Source organism: Phocoena sinus, chromosome 1 (genome assembly GCF_008692025.1).
Source record: "Phocoena sinus isolate mPhoSin1 chromosome 1, mPhoSin1.pri, whole genome shotgun sequence".
NCBI lineage: Eukaryota > Metazoa > Chordata > Mammalia > Artiodactyla > Phocoenidae > Phocoena > Phocoena sinus.
In genome coordinates this window covers 138,306,850-138,326,315 of record NC_045763.1, presented here as the reverse complement: position 1 = coordinate 138,326,315, position 19,466 = coordinate 138,306,850, and the positions used below count along the sequence as shown (strand labels likewise).

Sequence of the window (19,466 nt, the reverse complement as noted above, 5' to 3'; positions counted from 1 at the left end):
TAGGGATAGATGGGAATATGGATTTCTTATGGATATTAGACCTTACACATTTGTAGTGAGGAAGTCTATGGAAGGCTCTTGCCTTTCTGTGTGATGGGGTGGAGGCCATTTCAGCTCAAATTGGCAGCAGTCAGGAAGAAGTACATTACATGAAGTTGGGGAAGAGTAAGGACAAACTGCAGCTTACGAAGATAGACTGAAGCCTCTGTCTTCCTCTCATCACCTCATACTTCAGTGGCAGGTGGCCTGCAGAAGCAGCTGGTGCCCTTCGCACAAAGAGAAGCTGAGGGAGCTGTAGGCCTGGCTGTCCATGCCAAAAGGTTGAGCCAGCAGATCAGTAACTGAACGCGTGAACTGCAGTGGCGCCTGGTACCCTACACCTTCAGAGTGTCTTAGGTTGCTTCATTTCCGTCTTTAGGTTCTCTAAACTTCTCTTGCAGCCAACTCAATCTGGAATCATAGAGGGAAGGTAACTCTAGGAAACATGGCTCAAGCTTAGTTAGGTTGACACAGTACAAAATACCCACTGTTCCTGAAATCAGTATCAAAAGTTAGCTTTTCAGATCCATTTACTGGCCAGTAGAAATGCTGAAGTGGGGAGACAAAGGTGGGGGGGTGAAAAGATAAGGGGAGGAGAGGAAGGGACCTTTCTCGGTGATCCTCAGAACGTGTCTATAAAAGAAGAAAAGCCAGATAGGTACGAAACATGCTCATATATCCAAATGTTTTTAAATATATTTGTCCAGAAAGAAAACTTTGTAATCAGGCCAAAGTTATGTCTGAGAGATACCAAAGGAAACCTGAGGATTTGTGAGTGCCCAGGCTTCCTCTGGAGACCATGGCAACCCCTAACCCCATCCCATGCTTCTGTGCCCTTCTCTGAATGCTGGGCAGTACCAGGGGAAGGAAGCCATAGGAGAAAGGGACAAGTATGACCAGAAGCACCCCAAGGGCCCTAGAGGCCCCTAAAGGCACATTCACCAGCTGTCTTCTTTGGCTGAAGCCAGTTAGTCCCCAACGTCCCAGAATGGAATGGAGCAATGAGGCTTTACACCACCAAAGTCGTAGGCTTGTTTCAAGAAGCATTTCCTCTCTGTGGGGGAGCAGCGGGTGGGGCGAAATGATAAAAGTTGGTGGAAGGCAATTCCTTCCAAAGTCCAGATCTTGAAGTGGCCCCAGAAGGTGTGGACGTGCCTTGGTTTTACTCTTCTCACCTTCTTTAGAGGGATTTCTAGTTCAATGGGAACCTTTATCGGTCATGCGTACCCAGGGCTGTTTCTACTCTCATATGGACTGTATCAAGCAGTAGTGGTCTCCAAAGCTGTGATATTCAGTGACTCCTTCCTGTATCCTTCATCACCTCCCAGGAATAAGGGGAGATGGGCCAGGCTGTGGAAAATATCCTACGGTGGTTTGCTGAAGACGCTGGCTGGCTCTGGCTTGTGAGTGTGAGATAAGCTGCATGAAGAGAGGGCTGACACTGATGAACGGGCAGCTGCCCCTGAGAGTTATGTACGCCAAAGAGTGGCAGCACGTCACCATGTACGTCCTTCTCACCCTCAACGGCTGTGTAGAGGTCGTGAGCAAGAACTTGCTGCCTCAGCACTGTGTGCCCCTAGAAGAAGGGACCTTGGTGCTGACTTTCTATGTGCTCCTGCTGTTGCTGGTGTCACATGTTCAGGACTCAGCAGGGGTGGAGCTGCAGGTTCACTCTGTGCTCATCTTGGTGGTGTTGCTGCTGATGCTGGTGTTGACCGTACAGCTGTGGGTTCCCGACACGTTTCAACTCTCAGTGATCGAGACCTTTCTGTTTCAGATCATGGGCTTCTGGCTGGTACAGGCCGGCTTCATTCTGTACAAACCAGGCACCGGCTACCCGGGGCAGGATGATGACATCATTGACATCATGTTTGTCCCCACCTTCTTCTGCTGGCATGTGATGATCGATGCTTTGTGCCTGTTGGGAATCTATGGTGTCTCTTCCTTTTGGCATTGTTGTTACCTTCCCAGCTGGAAGCTAACAGGGTCCAGAGAAGCTCCATGTTACACGACCACCGTGGGACCTCTCTACAAATTGTTGCGGGAAGGGGATCAATCAGAGTCTGACAGACTCTCAGCCTCTAGCTGGGTCTTAAATGTCTGGGCTCAGATCCTAGTGAGGGCTGAGGATAACAACTGTTGTGACCAAGTTTTCTGATCCCTGCTATTTTCCCTTAATTCTTGGTCCGTAGACTCTTTCCAATTACCTTTGTTGGGGGAACCCCTTTTTTGTCTACCTCTCATACACACTGATGTCAGATGATGAAAAAGCACAGGTGCTGCCAGCTGCCCATTTCTAGTCATTTGAGGCCTAATTTTATAATGATAAACCTCAAGTAATCAATTGATATCCCCCACACAATATCTCTAAAATATCCAGTGTAGGTAATAAACTTGCATGCTATTAATTTACTATAGTATTTGAGATGTAACAGAGAAGCCCTCCCCTTGAAGGCCAGCCAAGAAAAGAATTCTCAAACACTCTTAAGGTTGGGGGGAGAAATTTGCAATTCTCACAAAATTCCACCAGAGGGCACTATATTCACATCACCCCAGCCAAGCCTCTAACTCTCCAACCCAGTAAAAAGTCTCCTAAGAACCGGTTCAAAAAAAGTGGGGGGAGGGGAAAGGAGGTCAGGAAAAATATAGAGCCAAGTGTACGTATTGTCCAAATATCCAGAAAATGTACCCAAGCGCTGTTTGCTTCCCGCTAATATTTGGCGTGGAAATGTGAAATAAACAAGGATTCAAATCAACTAATGGGATAGGAGTGAGGGAGGATGAGCTGTGGATCCAGTTGAGGATATCTTTGGGAAAAGTACCAACTCAAGGACACAGTCTGATCCTAGTCAGTTTTTGACCACAATGCTAAATTTCCTAAACTTCTAAATAAGCTTCAATAATGTTCCAATCAATCTAGAGAACAAAGATAAATCCACACATACCTTGAGAATAGGAAGAAAATTTCTCTGTGAAGATCCCAGATTCACAAAACAACGAAAGAGGTTATTAAATACACAAAATGATCTCCAGAGATTCCTTTAAAAAGAACCTGTCATACAGCACTTTTCCCCCTGGTAATCTAGTTATTCACAAAGAATATATTGAATGTCCATTGTATGTAAGGCACTGGGTAAGCCACTATGCAGGATTCAGAGGTAAACTAGTTGGTTCCTGGACTGGGTACTTTCCTTAGCGGGTACAGTAGGGATTTCGGAGTTTAGAGGTGGTGGCCCAGGAATGCATCATCCACAGCCCGAGAAGGCTGAAGGAAGGGAAACAGGAAAAGGCTCTCAAGGGAATTGCACCTTGTAAGCATATTAGCCTGTGAAATACTTGCACTAAGGTGAATCCAGCTAGCTACTGCAAGTGAGCACGTCCTCAGCTTCCTCACTGGTCAGCTAGAATGATTTGAAGGTTCATTCTAGAATTATACAGCTGTAATTTTCTCAGTAGCACTTATTTTACCATGTCGTTAGCTAAGATGAACTTAATTCCTCCCAACTCTCCAAGCAGTTTCCCATTAGAGACAAGATTTGGGGTAGGGCTCAGACCCAAACCTTCAATCATAAGGTGTAGGCTGGGAAACGAAGAGTTCTCTATATTTGAATGGTTTCCAGGGGCCTTCAACAAAACTCAAATCAGACAAAAAAAAAAAAAAAAAAGCTGAGACTTGAATTTCTGAGCTTAAGAATATCAAACAATCAGAAAAGAGATAAAGAACAATTCCTCTGGGTTCAGTGTTAGGTACCAAATTGACGTAAAACCTGGTCTTTCCTTCTTTAATTGTGTACTGTGAAATTTGAAGGCTTGGTCAATTGCAGCTTTTCCCCAAAATGTGCTTTAAGAGTAATGACATCAACTTCCAAGGCTGTTTCTTTTTCTTTTGTTTTATTTTTGTTTTGCTTTAAGATATACAATGGTCTATTCTTTTGGAAAGAACTGGCGTTGGTTTATTGAAAAAAAAAATTTATAATTCTGGGTTGGGTTTCCAGGGTGTTCCTCAAGCCTGAGTCTCAGCTATGTGTCTTTAGTCTAAGTTAAGGGTTTTGTTCAATGCCTACTGAAATCATTCAAATGTTGGAAAAACTCCATTTCCCAAACTACATGTTCTGGTTGAAGGTTTGAGTACATTTGAGCCTTACCCCAAATCTTCTCTCCAATGAGTGCAAGGCAACCAACCACACAGGCCCTGGGAAGGCACGCTCAGATCACTAGATTAAGGGCTTACGACCTGCAGAGTGAGAACGGGTCCTTTAAAAGAGAGTGAAAGAAATTGAGAGAACTCACAGGTAAAGCCCACCCAAGACAAGGCCTTTATTTCAAGCAGCAGAACAACACTGAAGAAATGCTTTTTTTCAGTCCCCAGTCATTTCTGCAGATTTGGAACCAAATTTTTACCTGTGATATTTCTCTCCCACTCCACCCACCCCTTGGACACAGCTGCTCTATCATAAGAGAGGAAAAACCTGACTTCAAAGCACACGTAACAGAATCCCCTGTGTGCTTTGATACTGGATGTACCAAGAGACAGAAGAGTTCATCCGTTCAAGTGCTCTAATGCTTTTTAGGGAGCGAGTGGAGAATGTGGGCGGGTAGCAATTTAGGGAAGAAGGAGAAAGAGAACAAAGGGCAGCAGACACAGCAAAGTCAAACAGGATCAAACAGTCCATTCTACTTCTAACTTCTCTAAAAGTACAGTCTGGGTTTCTGGGGGCGAACCAGTTAGTTTAAGGACTTGCTTCTGCTTTTTCTTCCCTCATACTCTTTTAAGGTTCCCTGAACAATCACTGGACTCATTTGGGCCCTAATTCGGTTGGGTTAAGTAAGTATGGTGCTGACCAAGGGGGACAAGGCTTCTTGTTCTGCCTGAAAAAGTCAGTAGTCATGTACCACCTTCCTAACCCTCACAAAGTACGCCCCCGTCACGTGAATGGATCAAAGCAAATCCATTTCCATTCTTGGAAAAGCAGCTCAAAGCACATGTTCTCTTGATGGTGCCGCTGTCATTTCTGTGTGGTCAACAAACATCGGTTATTGACCACTCACCCTGGACGCTCCTGGGGGACACTAAGATGAATAAGCTGCTCAGGGAGGTTAAGACACCAGCAAGGGCGGCAGGCACCCACAGACTAGAAGCTTTAAGAACTGCACATGCTTCCTACTTTTCCATTTTCTATTCTGTGTGCCATCCCCACCTCGGGTGCTGGTGGTGACGAGTACAGTAAAAAGCTCTGGCTCACTTCTGGCAGTTTGGCAACTGGAAATTAACATTTTTTCAAACAAGAACATGACTCTTCCCCTCCCTCACGCCCCCTCCTCAACAATTTAAACTCAAGACCTCACAGAAAGAAACGGAATGAAGACATCTCAGTTTGCTACCAGGTCTAAGCCCACTCTCATAAAACCAACGGTAGAGCATTACACGAAGTTAGGAAGTTGTACTTCACAGGTTGTGGTGGGGAAAGAAAGAATCCAATCCCATCAGATTATCTTGACCTATAATAATTATTATTGCCCTTTTCTAAAAATTTACTATATGCATGTGCCATCACAATTAATCCTTACAATATTACAAGGTAGCCGTTATTCTTATTTTGGAGGCAAGGAATCTGAGGCTCTAGGGCTAAGTATCTACCCCAACACAAAGCTGGTAAGAAGTAAAGCCCAGATCTGAACCTGCGTTGCCTGAACTGAAGCCCAGCTTTTAACCATCATATCGAAGGATCACATAAAGGATGGAATCCCTTACACTTGCAAGGCGACTGACCTGGTCCACAATGTTACCTGTCTGAAACATACCAAAAGCCCCTGTTTGAGATGAATCTTGCATCTCTCATTTTAAATCACTACAGTGTTAGACACACTCTCACAGGGAAGGGATGTTGACCAAAGAAGCCAAGTTATGTGTGTGTGGTCACAGGCAACATTTCTTTTCCATATTTGTGGTACAAAAAATAACCAGAAGTGCAAACTTCTTCCCTTCCTCTTCCAAAGGCCCTGGAAACATGACTTCTTAGTCTTCAAATAGAAAACCTCGAAGTCTCAAATACTGGGGCTCTTGAAAGATGCAATAAAGGCTAGACACCATCAGATGGATTCAGGCAATAAAAATAGTATGATCAAGTAATAGCACTGGTAGAAATGAAAACATTATATTCACGTGTGTGTTGTGTATGTGTTGTATACGTATATATATAGTTATTGTGTATCTGTTGACAAGCATCCACTTCAAGACTGTGTTCACATACACATACACGTTTTCTCAACTATCATAGTAAGGCTATAAGGAGGAGGAGGAAGGGGTACTGATTCTCATTTTCCATATTACAAAAACATGCAGTAAATTACTTGACAAACAAAAACAGACAGAATTAGTTTCAGGAATTCTAAATTTTTGACATACCCTGAGCTTCGAAGAGGAGACGCCAAGACTTCACCTTCCTTTCAGTTGTCCTCGGGAAACAGTTTGCACACAGAATTTCAAATCTGATGGGCAACTCTTAAGGTCCTTTCTTGAACCGCTTTACTGAACAGAATTTCAAATCTGATGGGCGACTCTTAAGGTACTTTCTTGAACCACTCTATTTATTTTTTTAATTAATTTTATTTATTTTGGCTGCGTTGGGTCTTTGCTGCTGCGCACGGGCTTTCTCTAGCTGCAGAGAGCGGGTGCTACTATTTGTTGCGGTGCGCGGGCTTCTCATTGCAGTGGCTTCTCTTATTGCAGAGCACGGGCTCTAGGCGCGTGGTCTTCAGTAGTTGTGGCTCATGGGCTCAGTAGTTGTGGCTCGTGGGCTGTAGGGTGCAGGCTCAGTAGTTGTGGCTCAAGGGCTCTGGAGCGCAGGCTCGGTAGTTGTGGCGCACGGGCTTAGTTGCTCCGCGGCATGTGGTATCTTCCCGGACCAAGGCTCGAACCTGTGTCCCCTGCATTGGCAGGCGGATTCTTAACCACTGCACCACCAGGGAAGTTCCGCTTTATTTATAGATGAGGGAACTTGGGCCCAGAGGCTGCGAGAGTTGCCTCAGGTGTGGCAGAGGCAGAATCAGGTCTCCCGACTTGTGTCTCCGCCCGCCAGGATCCCTTCTATGGAATGAGACAAAACACAGCACTTTCACTACCAATGTGAGATCCTAGACTTCTGTTCACATCCCCAAACCCGCCGAGAGACCTCCGGCAGCCCCCTGTCTGCGCCGCCCCCTCCGACGCCTGGCCACGGCTGCGGCGAGCCCAGGGCTTCCCCCACCCCGCGAGCTCCCTCACAAACTTGACCCGAGGGCCGGGAAAGGGGGCCGGGGGTTCTCTAACAACAAAAGGCAAAAGCGGGTGCCCGTGGGTCAGAATTTCCTCTGGGAGCTCTGGGGCGTGCAGTGTGACCTAGTAAAACAGAGAACTCTCCCGCAAAATATCCGACCTGAATGCAATACTGGGCTGCGGGGCCGGCCCCAGGCCGGGCGGGCGGGGGCGCCGCGTCGCTGCGCGGCAGCCCGGGCGGTCGGGGTCCTTCCCGACAGGCACTGGGCCCTCCGCCGCCGCCGCCGCCGCCGCCGCCCCGCCCTTCCTCGCTCCCCTCCCCCACACCCCCTTCCCCCACCGCCCTTTCTCTTTCTTTCTTTCCCGGGCCGGCTCGCCCCCACCCCGGCGGCGCCCGCTCGGCGGCTCGCCCAATGGCCGAGTTGCCGGGACGCGCATCAGCTGATCCGCCCGGGCTCCGGGCCTCTGGGAGCCAATCAGGGCGCCGGGGGCGGCCCCGGCTGCAGATAAAGCGTGCTGGGCCGCAAGACTGCCCTGCAGAGCTGAGAATGGGAGAAGAGCCGGCTGTGTAAGCAGTTCTTCCGGCCTCCTCGCCTCTCCTCTCCGCACCTCGCTCTCGCGGCCTGCCCACCCTGCCGCCTGCTCGCCGCATAGGTAAGCGCCTGGCCGGCCCGGGGGGCTCGGAAGTGTCGCGAGCCGCCGCGCTCTGACCGATCGGCTGAGCTCGGTTCGGCCCCTTCCCACCTCCAGCCTCTACTCTGCGCCCCGGCCTGCGGGCCCTCCCGCTTGCTTCCGCCGCCCGTGCCTCCCGGCGGGTCTGGGTCGGCGATGGCGGGGCGCGCGAGTCGCCAGGGCTTCGAGAAGGGCGGGGAGTTGTTTTGATCTTCCTTCAGCTGCTTGCAGCCCCAAGCGCCGCCCCTGGATGTCGCTCGGCAGGGCGAGCTGTGGAGGCACTGCCCGGGCCCGGCGCCCCCGGCTCGGACATGTGGTGTGCGTGGTGGATGGAGTGGTCCCCTGCTGGAGCCTCGCTCTCTTCCTCCGCGGAGGCGGGCCCTGGGGCGGTCGTCGCGGTTAGCCGCCTGCGCGGAGGCGACGGGCAGTGAGCGTCTGTGTTGCGGCCCGCTCCCGCCGCGGGCTCTCGGGGGCCTACCCCTGTGACTGAACAATGGGGAGCCCGGGATGCGGCATGGCCGGCGGGCGCGGCGGGTGGAGAGGACTGGCCGGCCGGACAGGGGCAGCAGCGGCACGCTGTCCCTCAGGCGGATGTCCCCATCCCCCGCCCCTCCTAGCCCTGTCCTTGGAGAGGGATGGCCCCCTCGGCTAGGCCCTGAGATCCAGACGGGGGCCCAAGGGGCGGGGCGCCGATTTTCGGGACCTTTCTGTGGGAAAGGGCTGCTCTCAAAGTGGATTATCCTAACCACCCCGGGGGCGGGAAGCGGGGATCCTCCCCTGGCCGCAAATCCGTGAAGAAGACCACGAACGAACGTGACGACCTGGAGTCTCGGTCCTCGGGGTCCCCCTCCAACTGCTTCGGCTTCGTCGCCTACTCAGTGAACGCCAGAGAGAAACCGCGAGTCAAGATCGAGACGTTGACCCACCAGCCTTAGCATTCCAGCTCGTCCCGGTCCGATCCCTACCGCTCTCCAACTCCCTCTCCCTCTCCGTCTCCCTCGCCCAGAAAGCTCCGGTGCCTGGACCAGCGAGAGCCGGAGACCCACGAGAGGCGCGAACGCCACTCGAAAAGGAGAAAGGCTAAGGAGGGCATCGATACCGTTGACCTTATGTGGCTGGGGTGAGTGAGGAGCAGGGATGAGGACCCCGGCTCCCACTGCAGCTGCAGAAACAGCTAAAAACTGCAGAATCCCATCCCTCCCAGCACCCACCACGTAATCTTGGCACCTCGGCGGCACCAGTTGATATAGTAGACTAGGCTGTTGGCATTGCAACTCGTCACCAAAAAGAGCAGGATCTGAGGCTTAAAAAGAGACAGCGTGGTTTGAAATTGGAGGTGTGACAGGTTGGGGACGAAAGCCAGAGACCGGGTTATAGGTTTTAGTGGGAGCTGAAAGGGTCAGGGATTGCTCCCTCTGGCTTTTAAAGGCAGGATGGGCGTCGGGGGTGGGATTTGACTGACCAAGTCTTCTACAGGGAGCAGGCAAAGGTAGTGGTTGTCTGGTAACACTGTTTGACAGACAGCTTCTCCGCTTTGGGGGGGGGGGGGAGGGTGAGGCTGTTGGAGGGAGAAGCAGTTATGTTTTCAGCTGGGCAAACATGGACGGTTGCCCATAGAAACTTTGCCACTGTACTTCAGAAAGTTACCCAAGTCATTGGAGGAGAACAGTGTGTTCCCTTTCCAGCCACCCTGGGCTGTCGACAGCAGAGGGAGGAGTAGAACGTTTCCTCTTAATGTTGAGGTTTGGTTTTGTGGCTTCAGTGTCTCTTCTTTCAGGGGTTTTGCGGTGGAGCCTCGCAGTTTTTAGCATGCCTCAGCTTTTGAAACCCCAGAGCTTTTTGATTTAGAAGTGGGAATTTCTTAATTACTTGAAAAGCTCTCTGGTGGAATCTGGTCAAACTTAAACCTCCTGTCTGAAGTGAGAACTTTGCCTCAGACTGATGCAAATTATGCCATCGTGTATCTTAGAATCCAACTTGGATTGGCTATTTTTACATCTTGGTAATTGTGATAACTGCTGTTCTTCTAGGAAGCCACCAGTCTCTTAAATCTTCTAGCTAGCCCCCTTGTTTCATCCTACCAACTAAATGGGGGGGGGGTGTTTGTTTTTTGGAAGGGTGGAGGAATCTTCAAAAGCACTCTTTACTGAGATATCCTCTGGGGTGTAAGGAAAAGGGAAGACTTAACCCAGAGATCATAGCAGCCAAGCCTTTCTGTGACTGGATTTTACTTGGAGACGATGTCTGTTCGGCAGACTTTCTGTTTCAGAACTTTTGTATCTTCATTGTGTTTTGGGGTTTTTTTCTCCCTCTAGTATCTTAGGGTGAAAAATGAAACAATTCCTCTACCTCTGATAAACTGCAAAAAGTAGAGCTTAGTGCTCACAAGTTTAGATTCTGGCTTGAGGAAGCTTATAAGGAGACTTTTGTCTAGTATAAAAGTTTAATCTCCCTGAAAGCAAGTTAAATAGGGAGGGGCCACCACTCCCGCTGCTTCTTGATTTAGTTGTCCTTATTGCGTCAGAGGATCTGTTTGGAGTTGGTGTTCTTATTTTATTTTGTCTCTCTCCAGAACACCTTCCACCATGGCCACCTCGGCGAGCTCCCACTTGAACAAAGGCATCAAGCAGGTGTACATGTCCCTGCCTCAGGGTGAGAAAGTCCAAGCTATGTATATCTGGATTGATGGTACTGGAGAAGGACTGCGCTGCAAGACCCGGACCCTGGACTGTGAGCCCAAGTGTATAGAAGGTGAGAGACTGAGCTGGCTGGGAGCAGCGTGAGGGTGGGCGGCAGCCTGAGACAAGCCACTAGATTTGGCCTCTGTTTGTGAAGCTTTTCGAAGGCGGGACTTTTCAGACTTCATTCAACCAACATTAAGCTCCTACACTGCCTCCAAGCATAACAGCAATGGACCCCTTCATTTAAATGAAATCTTGCGTGTAAGCCAGTATATTGAAGGAAAAGAGACTAAGTCTGGGGGCGAGAGGGGTTGGAAACTTTGTTTACTTGGGCAGTCCTACTTAATTGGCCCTAAGGTACGGCCAGGAACCCAGTTTGAAAACCACCTGACTATGCCATCTACTTTACAAACTCTTTGAATGCTGTTTCAGACTCATGTGTCACTGAGGTTCTACATGCAAAACAAACACCCTAAAGTGGTCTCTAGGACCAGCCGTCATTAGTTTTTAGTTGATGCCACTTCTGGAAATTCTTCAGCTGGCTGATTGCTTATCCTACAGGAGCTATTATATGAGTTGTGACAACCTCATTCTTTTGGTCTAGAACAAACCGTAGCCACTCTCCTTCTGGAAAGGGACCGTGGTCCATCATCTTTTACCTGCTTTTAGGTTAGGTTACTCTTCTGATAATGTTCACATTTGAGCGAATGAATGAATGACTGTAATATAAAGCATATACTGTGCACCTGCTATGTGGCAGGTATTGGATAGGCCCTGGGAATACAAGATGAGAGTCTGGTCTCTGCCTTGGGAGACCTCATAGGCAACTGGAGTGATGAAGGAACTGGCCTTTAAAACATAGTGTGGATACGTGACATGGGAGCGCCATTGAATAAGTCATCCGGCTGGTGTCTGTTTCCTCATCTGTTAAAATAAGGACACCACTTGAACTAGGACAGTCCGTCACACAGTGGGCGGAGGAATTAGAGAAAGAAGCAACAGAGTTGGCTCTCAGAGAATCTTTATTTCTCCGATTTCAATACTTTAAATGAGGACTGACTGACTGACTGGTGATATCCAGTTTGTCTCCTTGGTGTCCAGTAGACTTATTTACAGAGGAAATGTCATTCTTAGGTTGTTCTTGTGACTGTTACTTCTTTTAGGAAAGTGATGCGGTGGTCTTACTTGGAACTCAGATAGGAAGGACTGTAGGGCTACCTGCAAACATCAGGGTTTGCGTGTAATAGTGGCAGTCATGCATGCCTCACGGGCTTTCTGGACAAGAGAGTATAGATCTTGTGAAGATCTGAAAAGTTCCTGTGCGTTTTAACTATAATTTCCCCCTCTCTTTTTTACCCCAGAGTTGCCGGAGTGGAATTTTGATGGCTCTAGTACTTTTCAATCCGAAGGCTCCAACAGTGACATGTATCTCGTCCCTGCTGCCATGTTTCGGGACCCTTTCCGCAAGGACCCCAACAAGCTGGTGTTCTGTGAAGTCTTCAAGTACAACCGAAAGCCTGCAGGTGTGTATAGGATAGGTATGGATACCCCAGTCCATGAATTGTAAAGGTGGGCGGGAGAGGATATTCCAAAATCGGTATTGGAAAGACAAGCTTATCTCAGAGCTGTCTTAGAAGTCTGAAGGATTGGACATGGACCTCTCCGTCCTGAACTTCCTTGTTCAGAGAGGTTGTATGGTCCATCCTCCCATTGTTGGTTCCATAAAACGACATTGGATTCTTCTAAATCTGCTGGGGGAGTGCCGCATGTCACAGTCGTCCTGCTTGTAGATTTTAAGAACACGGATTCTGAAGTGAGAATGTTGGGTTTGAGTTCTAGATCTGCCACTTATTTGGTATGAGCTTGGGCAAGTTATTTTTCTCCTATACTTTTCACTTCCCCGATTTTAAAATGGGGAAAATAATGAAATCCGTCTCATAAAGTTGTTTAGAGGATTAATTGAGTTAATATGTGCAAATGATTGAGAAGAATTGTATGTTAAATATTGGTTGCCTTTTCATTCCAGAGAGCTTGTCTTCTTTCTCTGTCCACTGACTAAAATAAGAGCATCTTGGTTCACTGATAACATACGTTTGCCTTGAGGTTTGCTGTAACTGCACCTTTGGTTTTTGTCTGGCATACCCATTGCTCCCAGTTCTCCACCATTCACCTTTTTAAGCTCAGCTGGAGTCTCACTTCCATGAAGTCTCTTGCTACACTCAGCCAGTGAGACTTTTTGGCAAGTCACTTAGTGACTCTGGACCTTACTTGCCTTTGTTTTGAGAGGCATTATCAAATTGTGGTAAAGGGCCTGAGCTCTGAAGTCGACAAGCAGGGTTTCCTGACCTTGCTGCTTGTGCTGTACCCTGGGCAGGCTACCTACCATCTCTGAGCCTCATTTTCTCGTTTGTGAAAATGGAGACTCGTAATACCTACCTCAGGGCTGTTAGGAAAACGAAGTTGGGGGTTTTCTTTGATGTAACGTAGAGATCTTAAAATGGTTCCTGGGACATAGTGAAACAGCCATAATGAGTCTATAAAGTTCCGGTCTGGGTTAGAAATTGTTCCCAGTTGAGCTCGTCGCATTTTATTTTATTTTTATTTTTTTGTACTAAGCAGTACTATAGAACTTAGCACTTTATCTGCTCTCCTGGAATGTAAAGCTCTTAATAGGCAAATGATTCTCTCAATAAAAATTGTAGATTTGGCTCTAAATGCTTGAGAAACTAGGAATAAGTCTGACAGCTAGAAGCAGTTCTTTTGTGAATAGAGGGTTTACGTGCCTGACATTTGGTATTTGGGAAGGAGCCAGCTTGCAGATAAGGTGAAAACTTGCTCTGTTCTGGATCCACTCCCATGTGACTCTGTTGTAACCCAGTTTAGTTATAAATAAAGCCTTTTGAGAGTCTCCCTGCAGATATATAATCATAGCTTCTCTCATCGTCCCCTTTTACACCGACCGACCGGGGCACAGAAAGGTTAACACTGGGTCAATTCAGCTTACAATCAACATCTCAAGTACCTGGAGTCCAAGGAGTATTTCCCACCAATGCAGGGATTCAGTACATTTGTCCATATGTCTCTAATAGTGCGTTGACTCTTTCTTTTTCCTAGAGACCAATTTAAGGCACACCTGTAAACGGATAATGGACATGGTGAGCAACCAGCGCCCCTGGTTTGGAATGGAGCAGGAATATACTCTCATGGGCACAGATGGGCATCCCTTTGGTTGGCCTTCCAACGGCTTCCCTGGGCCCCAAGGTAAGTCCCCTTGGTGAGGGGTGAATCTTGCTCCTCCCCAAGTGCTTAATTAGCAAGGAAAGTCTCTCTCCCCAGAGATGGGAGTGAATCCTTGTGGATCAAAAAGCTAAGGGAGTATCTGTGAGATTGGCTGAAATAATACCGTAAAGAGAGAGAGCCCTCGTGCTACCCAAATCCAGACGTGGATGTTGAGACATGAACATTGCGGGAAAACCTTTGGCCCTACCGAGAATGTGGCCAGGAGGGCCCCCTGCACTCCACTCCTGCACCTCCAGGTGAAGGCAGGGATGGTGATTCCAGAGAGCAAGTGTTGAGAGCTTTCTGACTTCTGACTTTGGGCCGTGCATCTCACATAGATAGGAATTTTCTTGATGTCCTGCCTCTTGACCTTCCATCTTGACGCCTCTGCAGGTCCCTACTACTGTGGTGTGGGAGCAGACAAAGCCTATGGCAGGGATATCGTGGAGGCTCACTACCGGGCCTGCTTGTATGCCGGCATCAAGATCGGGGGCACGAATGCCGAGGTCATGCCTGCCCAGGTAAATGGCTCTAGTCCGTCACCTTCCCCACCTAGAGGCGAGTGGGGACTTTCGCTAGCAAGTGCTGCTATGGGGCCCCGCTCCTTAACCCAAAGTCCTCAAGGTGGCTTGGAGTAGGGGTAAGAAGGGTGCACGTGTCAGAGCTTCTGGTTGGGGGGTGAGCAGTGGGTTTTGCTTTAAAGGCCAGTCTTCTCGTTCTCTCTAGTGGGAATTCCAGATAGGGCCCTGTGAAGGAATCGACATGGGAGATCATCTCTGGGTGGCCCGCTTCATCTTGCATCGTGTGTGTGAAGACTTCGGAGTGATTGCCACCTTTGATCCTAAGCCCATTCCTGGGAACTGGAATGGTGCCGGCTGCCACACCAACTTCAGCACCAAGGCCATGCGAGAGGAGAATGGTCTGAAGTGAGTGCCGCCTCCTGCTGGGGCTGTTTCACTCTCTTTGCAAGAATACTTGCCAAGGGTTTGATGTATCGGGGATGAGTCAGCCGCCTTCTCAGTTCGTACCTTAGCCCTTGGCTTCAAAAATTGTCTTCTGATCCTGTCATTTTGTTTCTATTTGAAAAGTACCCCAAAAATACTCTAGGAGTAGGATTCAAGGATGGTGATAGGGGAAAGTTGACACAGATGAATGCATTTGAAAGTCTTTAGTAAGAACTAAATTAGTAACCGTACAGGCTTATGAATGAATTCAATGCCTGTGGGTGGGAGAAAGTCCTTGATTGGGATCTTTTCATTCAACAAATGCCATCTACTGCATGTCTAGCACTCTTCTGAGCACTACGAGACACAGGTTACAAGGCAAAGTGCTGCCCTTGTGGAGAATTTGTTCTCCTGGGGCCATGTTTTGGTGAAGTAGACCCTGGACAACAGTCTTTGGTAGATGAGTCATTCCATTCTTGGATCCACACCTGCTCCTCTGCCCTTGAAGGGCGGGTTTCCTGGTGGCAGGTTGGACCCTCATCTTAACTGTCTCCTCCAGGTACATTGAGGAGGCCATCGAGAAACTAAGCAAGCGACACCAGTACCACATCCGAGCCTACGATCCCAAGGGGGGCCTGGACAACGCCCGGCGCCTAACTGGATTCCACGAAACCTCCAACATCAACGACTTCTCTGCCGGCGTGGCCAACCGTGGCGCTAGCATCCGCATTCCCCGGACTGTCGGCCAGGAGAAGAAGGGTTACTTTGAAGACCGTCGCCCCTCTGCCAACTGTGACCCCTTTGCAGTGACAGAAGCCCTCATCCGCACGTGTCTTCTCAACGAAACTGGCGACGAGCCCTTCCAGTACAAAAACTAAGTGGACTAGACTTGCAGCCGTCAAAACCCCTCCTAATCCTACATCCTGCTGCCACTCTTGCCCCTCTCACCTGTTATAATAGCTGTTAACTCAAAGGGTGGGATGTCAAGGTCTTTTTTTATTCCTCACTCTTGCTTTCTTTGGCCAGGATAGAGGGGTCAAGTTCTTAATCTCCTCACAACCACCTACCCCCCCGCCATTTTTTTTCCTATCACTGAAGCTTTCTAGTGCGTTAGTCGGGGTGGGGTTGGGGAAACATAACCACTGCTTCCATTTAATCAGGTGTGTTTGTCCAATAGGCATAGCTATCCGGACAGAGAGCATAGTATTTGTGAAGGGAGGGGGAAGACTTTCTCTGCGTGGTAGCTGAGTGGGGGGCAGGGGGCATGATTCTGTGGTAAGGTTAGGATTTCCCTTTCTTGGTGAGAAATTCCATTACTTATAAGGTTATAACCAACTTTCTATTAAAAGTGAGAATTAGGGGAGAAGGAATGGTGGGAAATCAGGTAGGAAAATGCCCTACATCTCCTAGTGTGGTGCTTCCCTTGCCTGGGGCTGAATGCCCTGACAAGCTCAGCATAAATGGATGGATAGCCCTGCCTTAAAAGAAAGAGTTCCATGTTGTTTGGTCCTCCATTTATAACACAAAGCAGAGTAGTATTTTTATATTTAAATGTAAAAACAAAAAAATTATATATACGGGTGTGCAGATAAATGTGTGTTTTCTCTTTAGCAAGTAAAAACCATTCTGGTCACAGGGAGCCAAATTTGAGTTGAGTAGTCTGGTCTCCTTTTGGTGGGGGGAGGGGGGTGCTTGACAAGTTGGCTACCGGGCTCTCATCCCCTCACTACCACTTCAGGGCTTCTCTGCCCTGCTCACCCTTCTGGGGAGGCTGGCACGGCTTGGCTGTGTCAGCCCGTGGGAGCAGCAGTCACCTGAGCCCTGGGTCTTTGGTTCAAAAGACACACATGTACTTGTACACACAGGGGTTTGGAAATATGAGTTGGCTGGTCAACTTGAGCATGTTACTGACAAGGGGGTTTGGGGGTTATTTTCTGGTGGGACTAGCATGTCACTAAAGCAGGCCTTTTGATATATTAAAAAAAAATTTTTTTAAAGCAAAACAAGTTTAGATTTTAATCGTATTTGTAGGGTTTCTAAGTCTTTGTTTTACAGAATTGCTTGTTTGCTTCAGCTGTCTTCTTCCCATGTCTGCTGTTGGAGAGATGAGGACAGGTCTGGAGTCAAAACACTTGTAATTTTGTGTCCTGGTGTCTATTCTCTGAGTGTGAAATATTCCCTTCCTTTGTTTAGATTCCTGAGGAGTTTTTTTTTTTTTTTTCTTTTATAATAAAAACAAACCCCACCTTTGTCCCTACGTCTCCCCTACTGTTTCTGGCTGTTTTTGTGTTGGCTGCAGCAGGCAGGCTATGGTTTTTTCTTACCATGACAACTTCTAATTGCCATGTACATACAGTATGTTCAGAGTCAGATAACTACTCATTGTAAACAAACTGTGTTAACTGCCCAGAGCAGCTCTTATAAATCAACCTAACATTTATAAGATCTCTTCTGACTTGATTCTTTGTGATTCTTTTAAATCGCTATGTGCCTCTTCATTCCCTTTTACTACCAAAAAAAGGGGAGTTTTTTAAAAGAGGCAAAGTAAGTTCAGGTTTACCTGTTCTTGGAATTAAAAAAAAAAATCTTTCCTGAGTCTTGTTGCCAACGAGATCTTTCCCATGCTTTGGGAATTTGGATATGTGGGTTAAGGCATATCCCAGCCTTAGAATTTTGCAGTAGGGTACAAACACCAGCCGCCCCCTGCCTGTACTCCAGAGCTTGCCTTTGACCTATCGTGCTGTCACATTGTTCTGAATACCCCTCTGCCTTAATTTTATAGCAGCCTGAAGTGTTTAGTGTGCTTTCAACTGGTCTCACTATCCCTACTGGTCTCCATTTCATCCTGTGCCCAGCTGCCAGTGATTCATCTAAATAGCAAATATTGACCACGTTGCTACGCTGGTTAAAGCCTTTTTTTTTTTTTTTTGCGGTACGCAGGCCTCTCACTGCTGTGGCCTCTCCCGTTGCGGAGCACAGGCTCCGGATGCGCAGGCTCAGCGGCCATGGCTCACGGGCCCAACTGCTCCGTGGCACGTGGTGTCCTCCCGGACCGGGGCACGAACCCGTGTCCCCTGCATCGGCAGGCAGACTCTCAACCACTGCGCCACCAGGAAAGCCCTGGTTAAAGCCTTTTGAGGCTGCCTGTGCTGAGGGCAAGCCAGCCCCAGACATGCCTTGGATATGCTTTTCCTTGCAGCACCAGACCAGTGAGCTGCTTGTGATACCCTCAAAAGCACTATGTTGACACCTCAGTGCCTTTGCTCCCTGTCCCTTAACCTGGAAATTCTTCCACCTCGTCCTGGCTTCTTCCTACCCTAGTTTCATTTCCACATCAGGCTGGGTAGGAGCTCCCTCCCGCTCTCCGGTGCTGTGCACATACCTCTAGCAAAAGCACTTATTCATCCTTTGTCCTTGTAAGGTACCAGGTATCGTGGGCAATCGTAATTAGCTTTTTAAAAAGTAGCGTCCTCTATCAGTTTGGAGGTAGCTGGTGCCTGTTCCAGCAAATTTATTATAGAGATGGGTTTTCTTTGGGCAAGTGCTTATTGCTCTAGTCTTAGGTGATCCTAGATATCTGCATTTTTTTTTTCTAGGTTATATCCCATTTTCAAAGTAGGATGATCTTACCTGTTGGTTTGCTGGGAGTGGTCCCAGTTTGCACCATGTTTTGGCATGATTTAAGAGTGCCCTCTTGCTCTCGGTGTTTTCCAGGTTTTGCTGATAAATTATTTATTTCAACTGAAGCTCTATTTCCCTCTCTCCAGCCGAAGTTGGCTTCCCTTCCCTGGGTCACCAGCACAGTTCTTGGTGAGGGGGTATTCTGCACAGCACAAGCACTACATTAAGGAAATAACCTGAGCACTTTGCTTGTGTGCTCATTGTAAGCAATTCTCTGACAGACTACATAGAAAGGAATTCTCAATGTGATCAGGATTTAGGTGGAAACAACTAGTATATTTCCTTCTCCAACCTCTTACATAGAGTTAGCTTTGACCTACAGGTCGCAGTGCAATCCCCTTGTATTTCTAAGGTGTTTTTTATAGCTCATTTAGCAGACACTAGGTTACGTGATAACTTTATCAGTGATAGATTAAACAGAATGACGGCCAAGCCTTCAGCCTTAAAGAGACAGGCCAGTATTCACAAAAGGAGTTTCTCCATTTTAAACACGAGTTCCCTTAATTCCATCCTACCAGTTATTGGATAAGAGCTAAATGACAACACAAGCTAGAAGAAGAACGTCAAGGAGTTGATAAAGGATTCCAAGGAGTTCCTTGGATGGTTATTACTGGGATCATTTAACAAGCCAGATCTGCGCTGCTGGGTAGAATTTTACCCTAGTGGATAAAAGAACTTCCTAAACAAATACTTGGTGCTGGGGCTCCAAATATCTCACCAAAGGCTGCACTTAGGTAATTCCAGCTACTCCTTGGCCCTTACACCAATAAAAGTACAAAGTTTGAAAAGTAACTTGCTATCGCAAAGAAAGCCCTTCACTCACTAGACTTTTTGATTGTAAACTTCATGAAGGCAGGGATTCTGTTTTTCTTTCTCAGGGCTGTATCCCGACCTGTCATGGTGCCTGCAGGGCTT

The 19,466-nt window shown here is 48.0% G+C and overlaps 2 protein-coding genes across 3 annotated transcripts; both read left to right on the top strand.

Moving 5' to 3' along the window:
• Nucleotides 1–494: 494 nt before the first annotated feature.
• Nucleotides 495–2,277, top strand: TEDDM1 (transmembrane epididymal protein 1). Its single transcript, XM_032603153.1, is given in 2 exon segments — nucleotides 495–1,442; nucleotides 1,444–2,277. Coding segments are annotated over 2 exon segments (957 nt in total). The 5' UTR covers nucleotides 495–1,239; the 3' UTR covers nucleotides 2,198–2,277.
• A 5,518-nt stretch (nucleotides 2,278–7,795) lies between these two features.
• On the top strand, nucleotides 7,796–17,315 carry GLUL (glutamate-ammonia ligase). Of its 2 annotated transcripts, XM_032629594.1 has the most exons (8): nucleotides 7,796–7,948; nucleotides 8,973–9,086; nucleotides 10,539–10,717; nucleotides 12,009–12,170; nucleotides 13,762–13,908; nucleotides 14,320–14,447; nucleotides 14,653–14,852; nucleotides 15,430–17,315. In XM_032629594.1, exons 2-8 carry the CDS (start codon nucleotides 9,076–9,078, stop codon nucleotides 15,746–15,748), a joined length of 1,146 nt encoding a protein of 381 aa, XP_032485485.1. In that variant the 5' UTR covers nucleotides 7,796–7,948; nucleotides 8,973–9,075; the 3' UTR covers nucleotides 15,749–17,315. The 2 variants fall into 2 exon arrangements, with proteins under 2 accessions (XP_032485485.1, XP_032485493.1); XM_032629602.1 differs by lacking the exon at nucleotides 8,973–9,086 and having other exon boundaries at nucleotides 7,812–7,948.
• Nucleotides 17,316–19,466: the final 2,151 nt, after the last annotated feature.

Excerpts from the sequence above, each read along its gene's own strand:
- GLUL (XM_032629594.1), top strand. Across the intron at positions 12,171-13,761 it reads GTACAACCGAAAGCCTGCAG|AGACCAATTTAAGGCACACC; the intron begins GTGTGTATAGGA and ends TCTTTTTCCTAG. Across the intron at positions 13,909-14,319 it reads CGGCTTCCCTGGGCCCCAAG|GTCCCTACTACTGTGGTGTG; the intron begins GTAAGTCCCCTT and ends ACGCCTCTGCAG.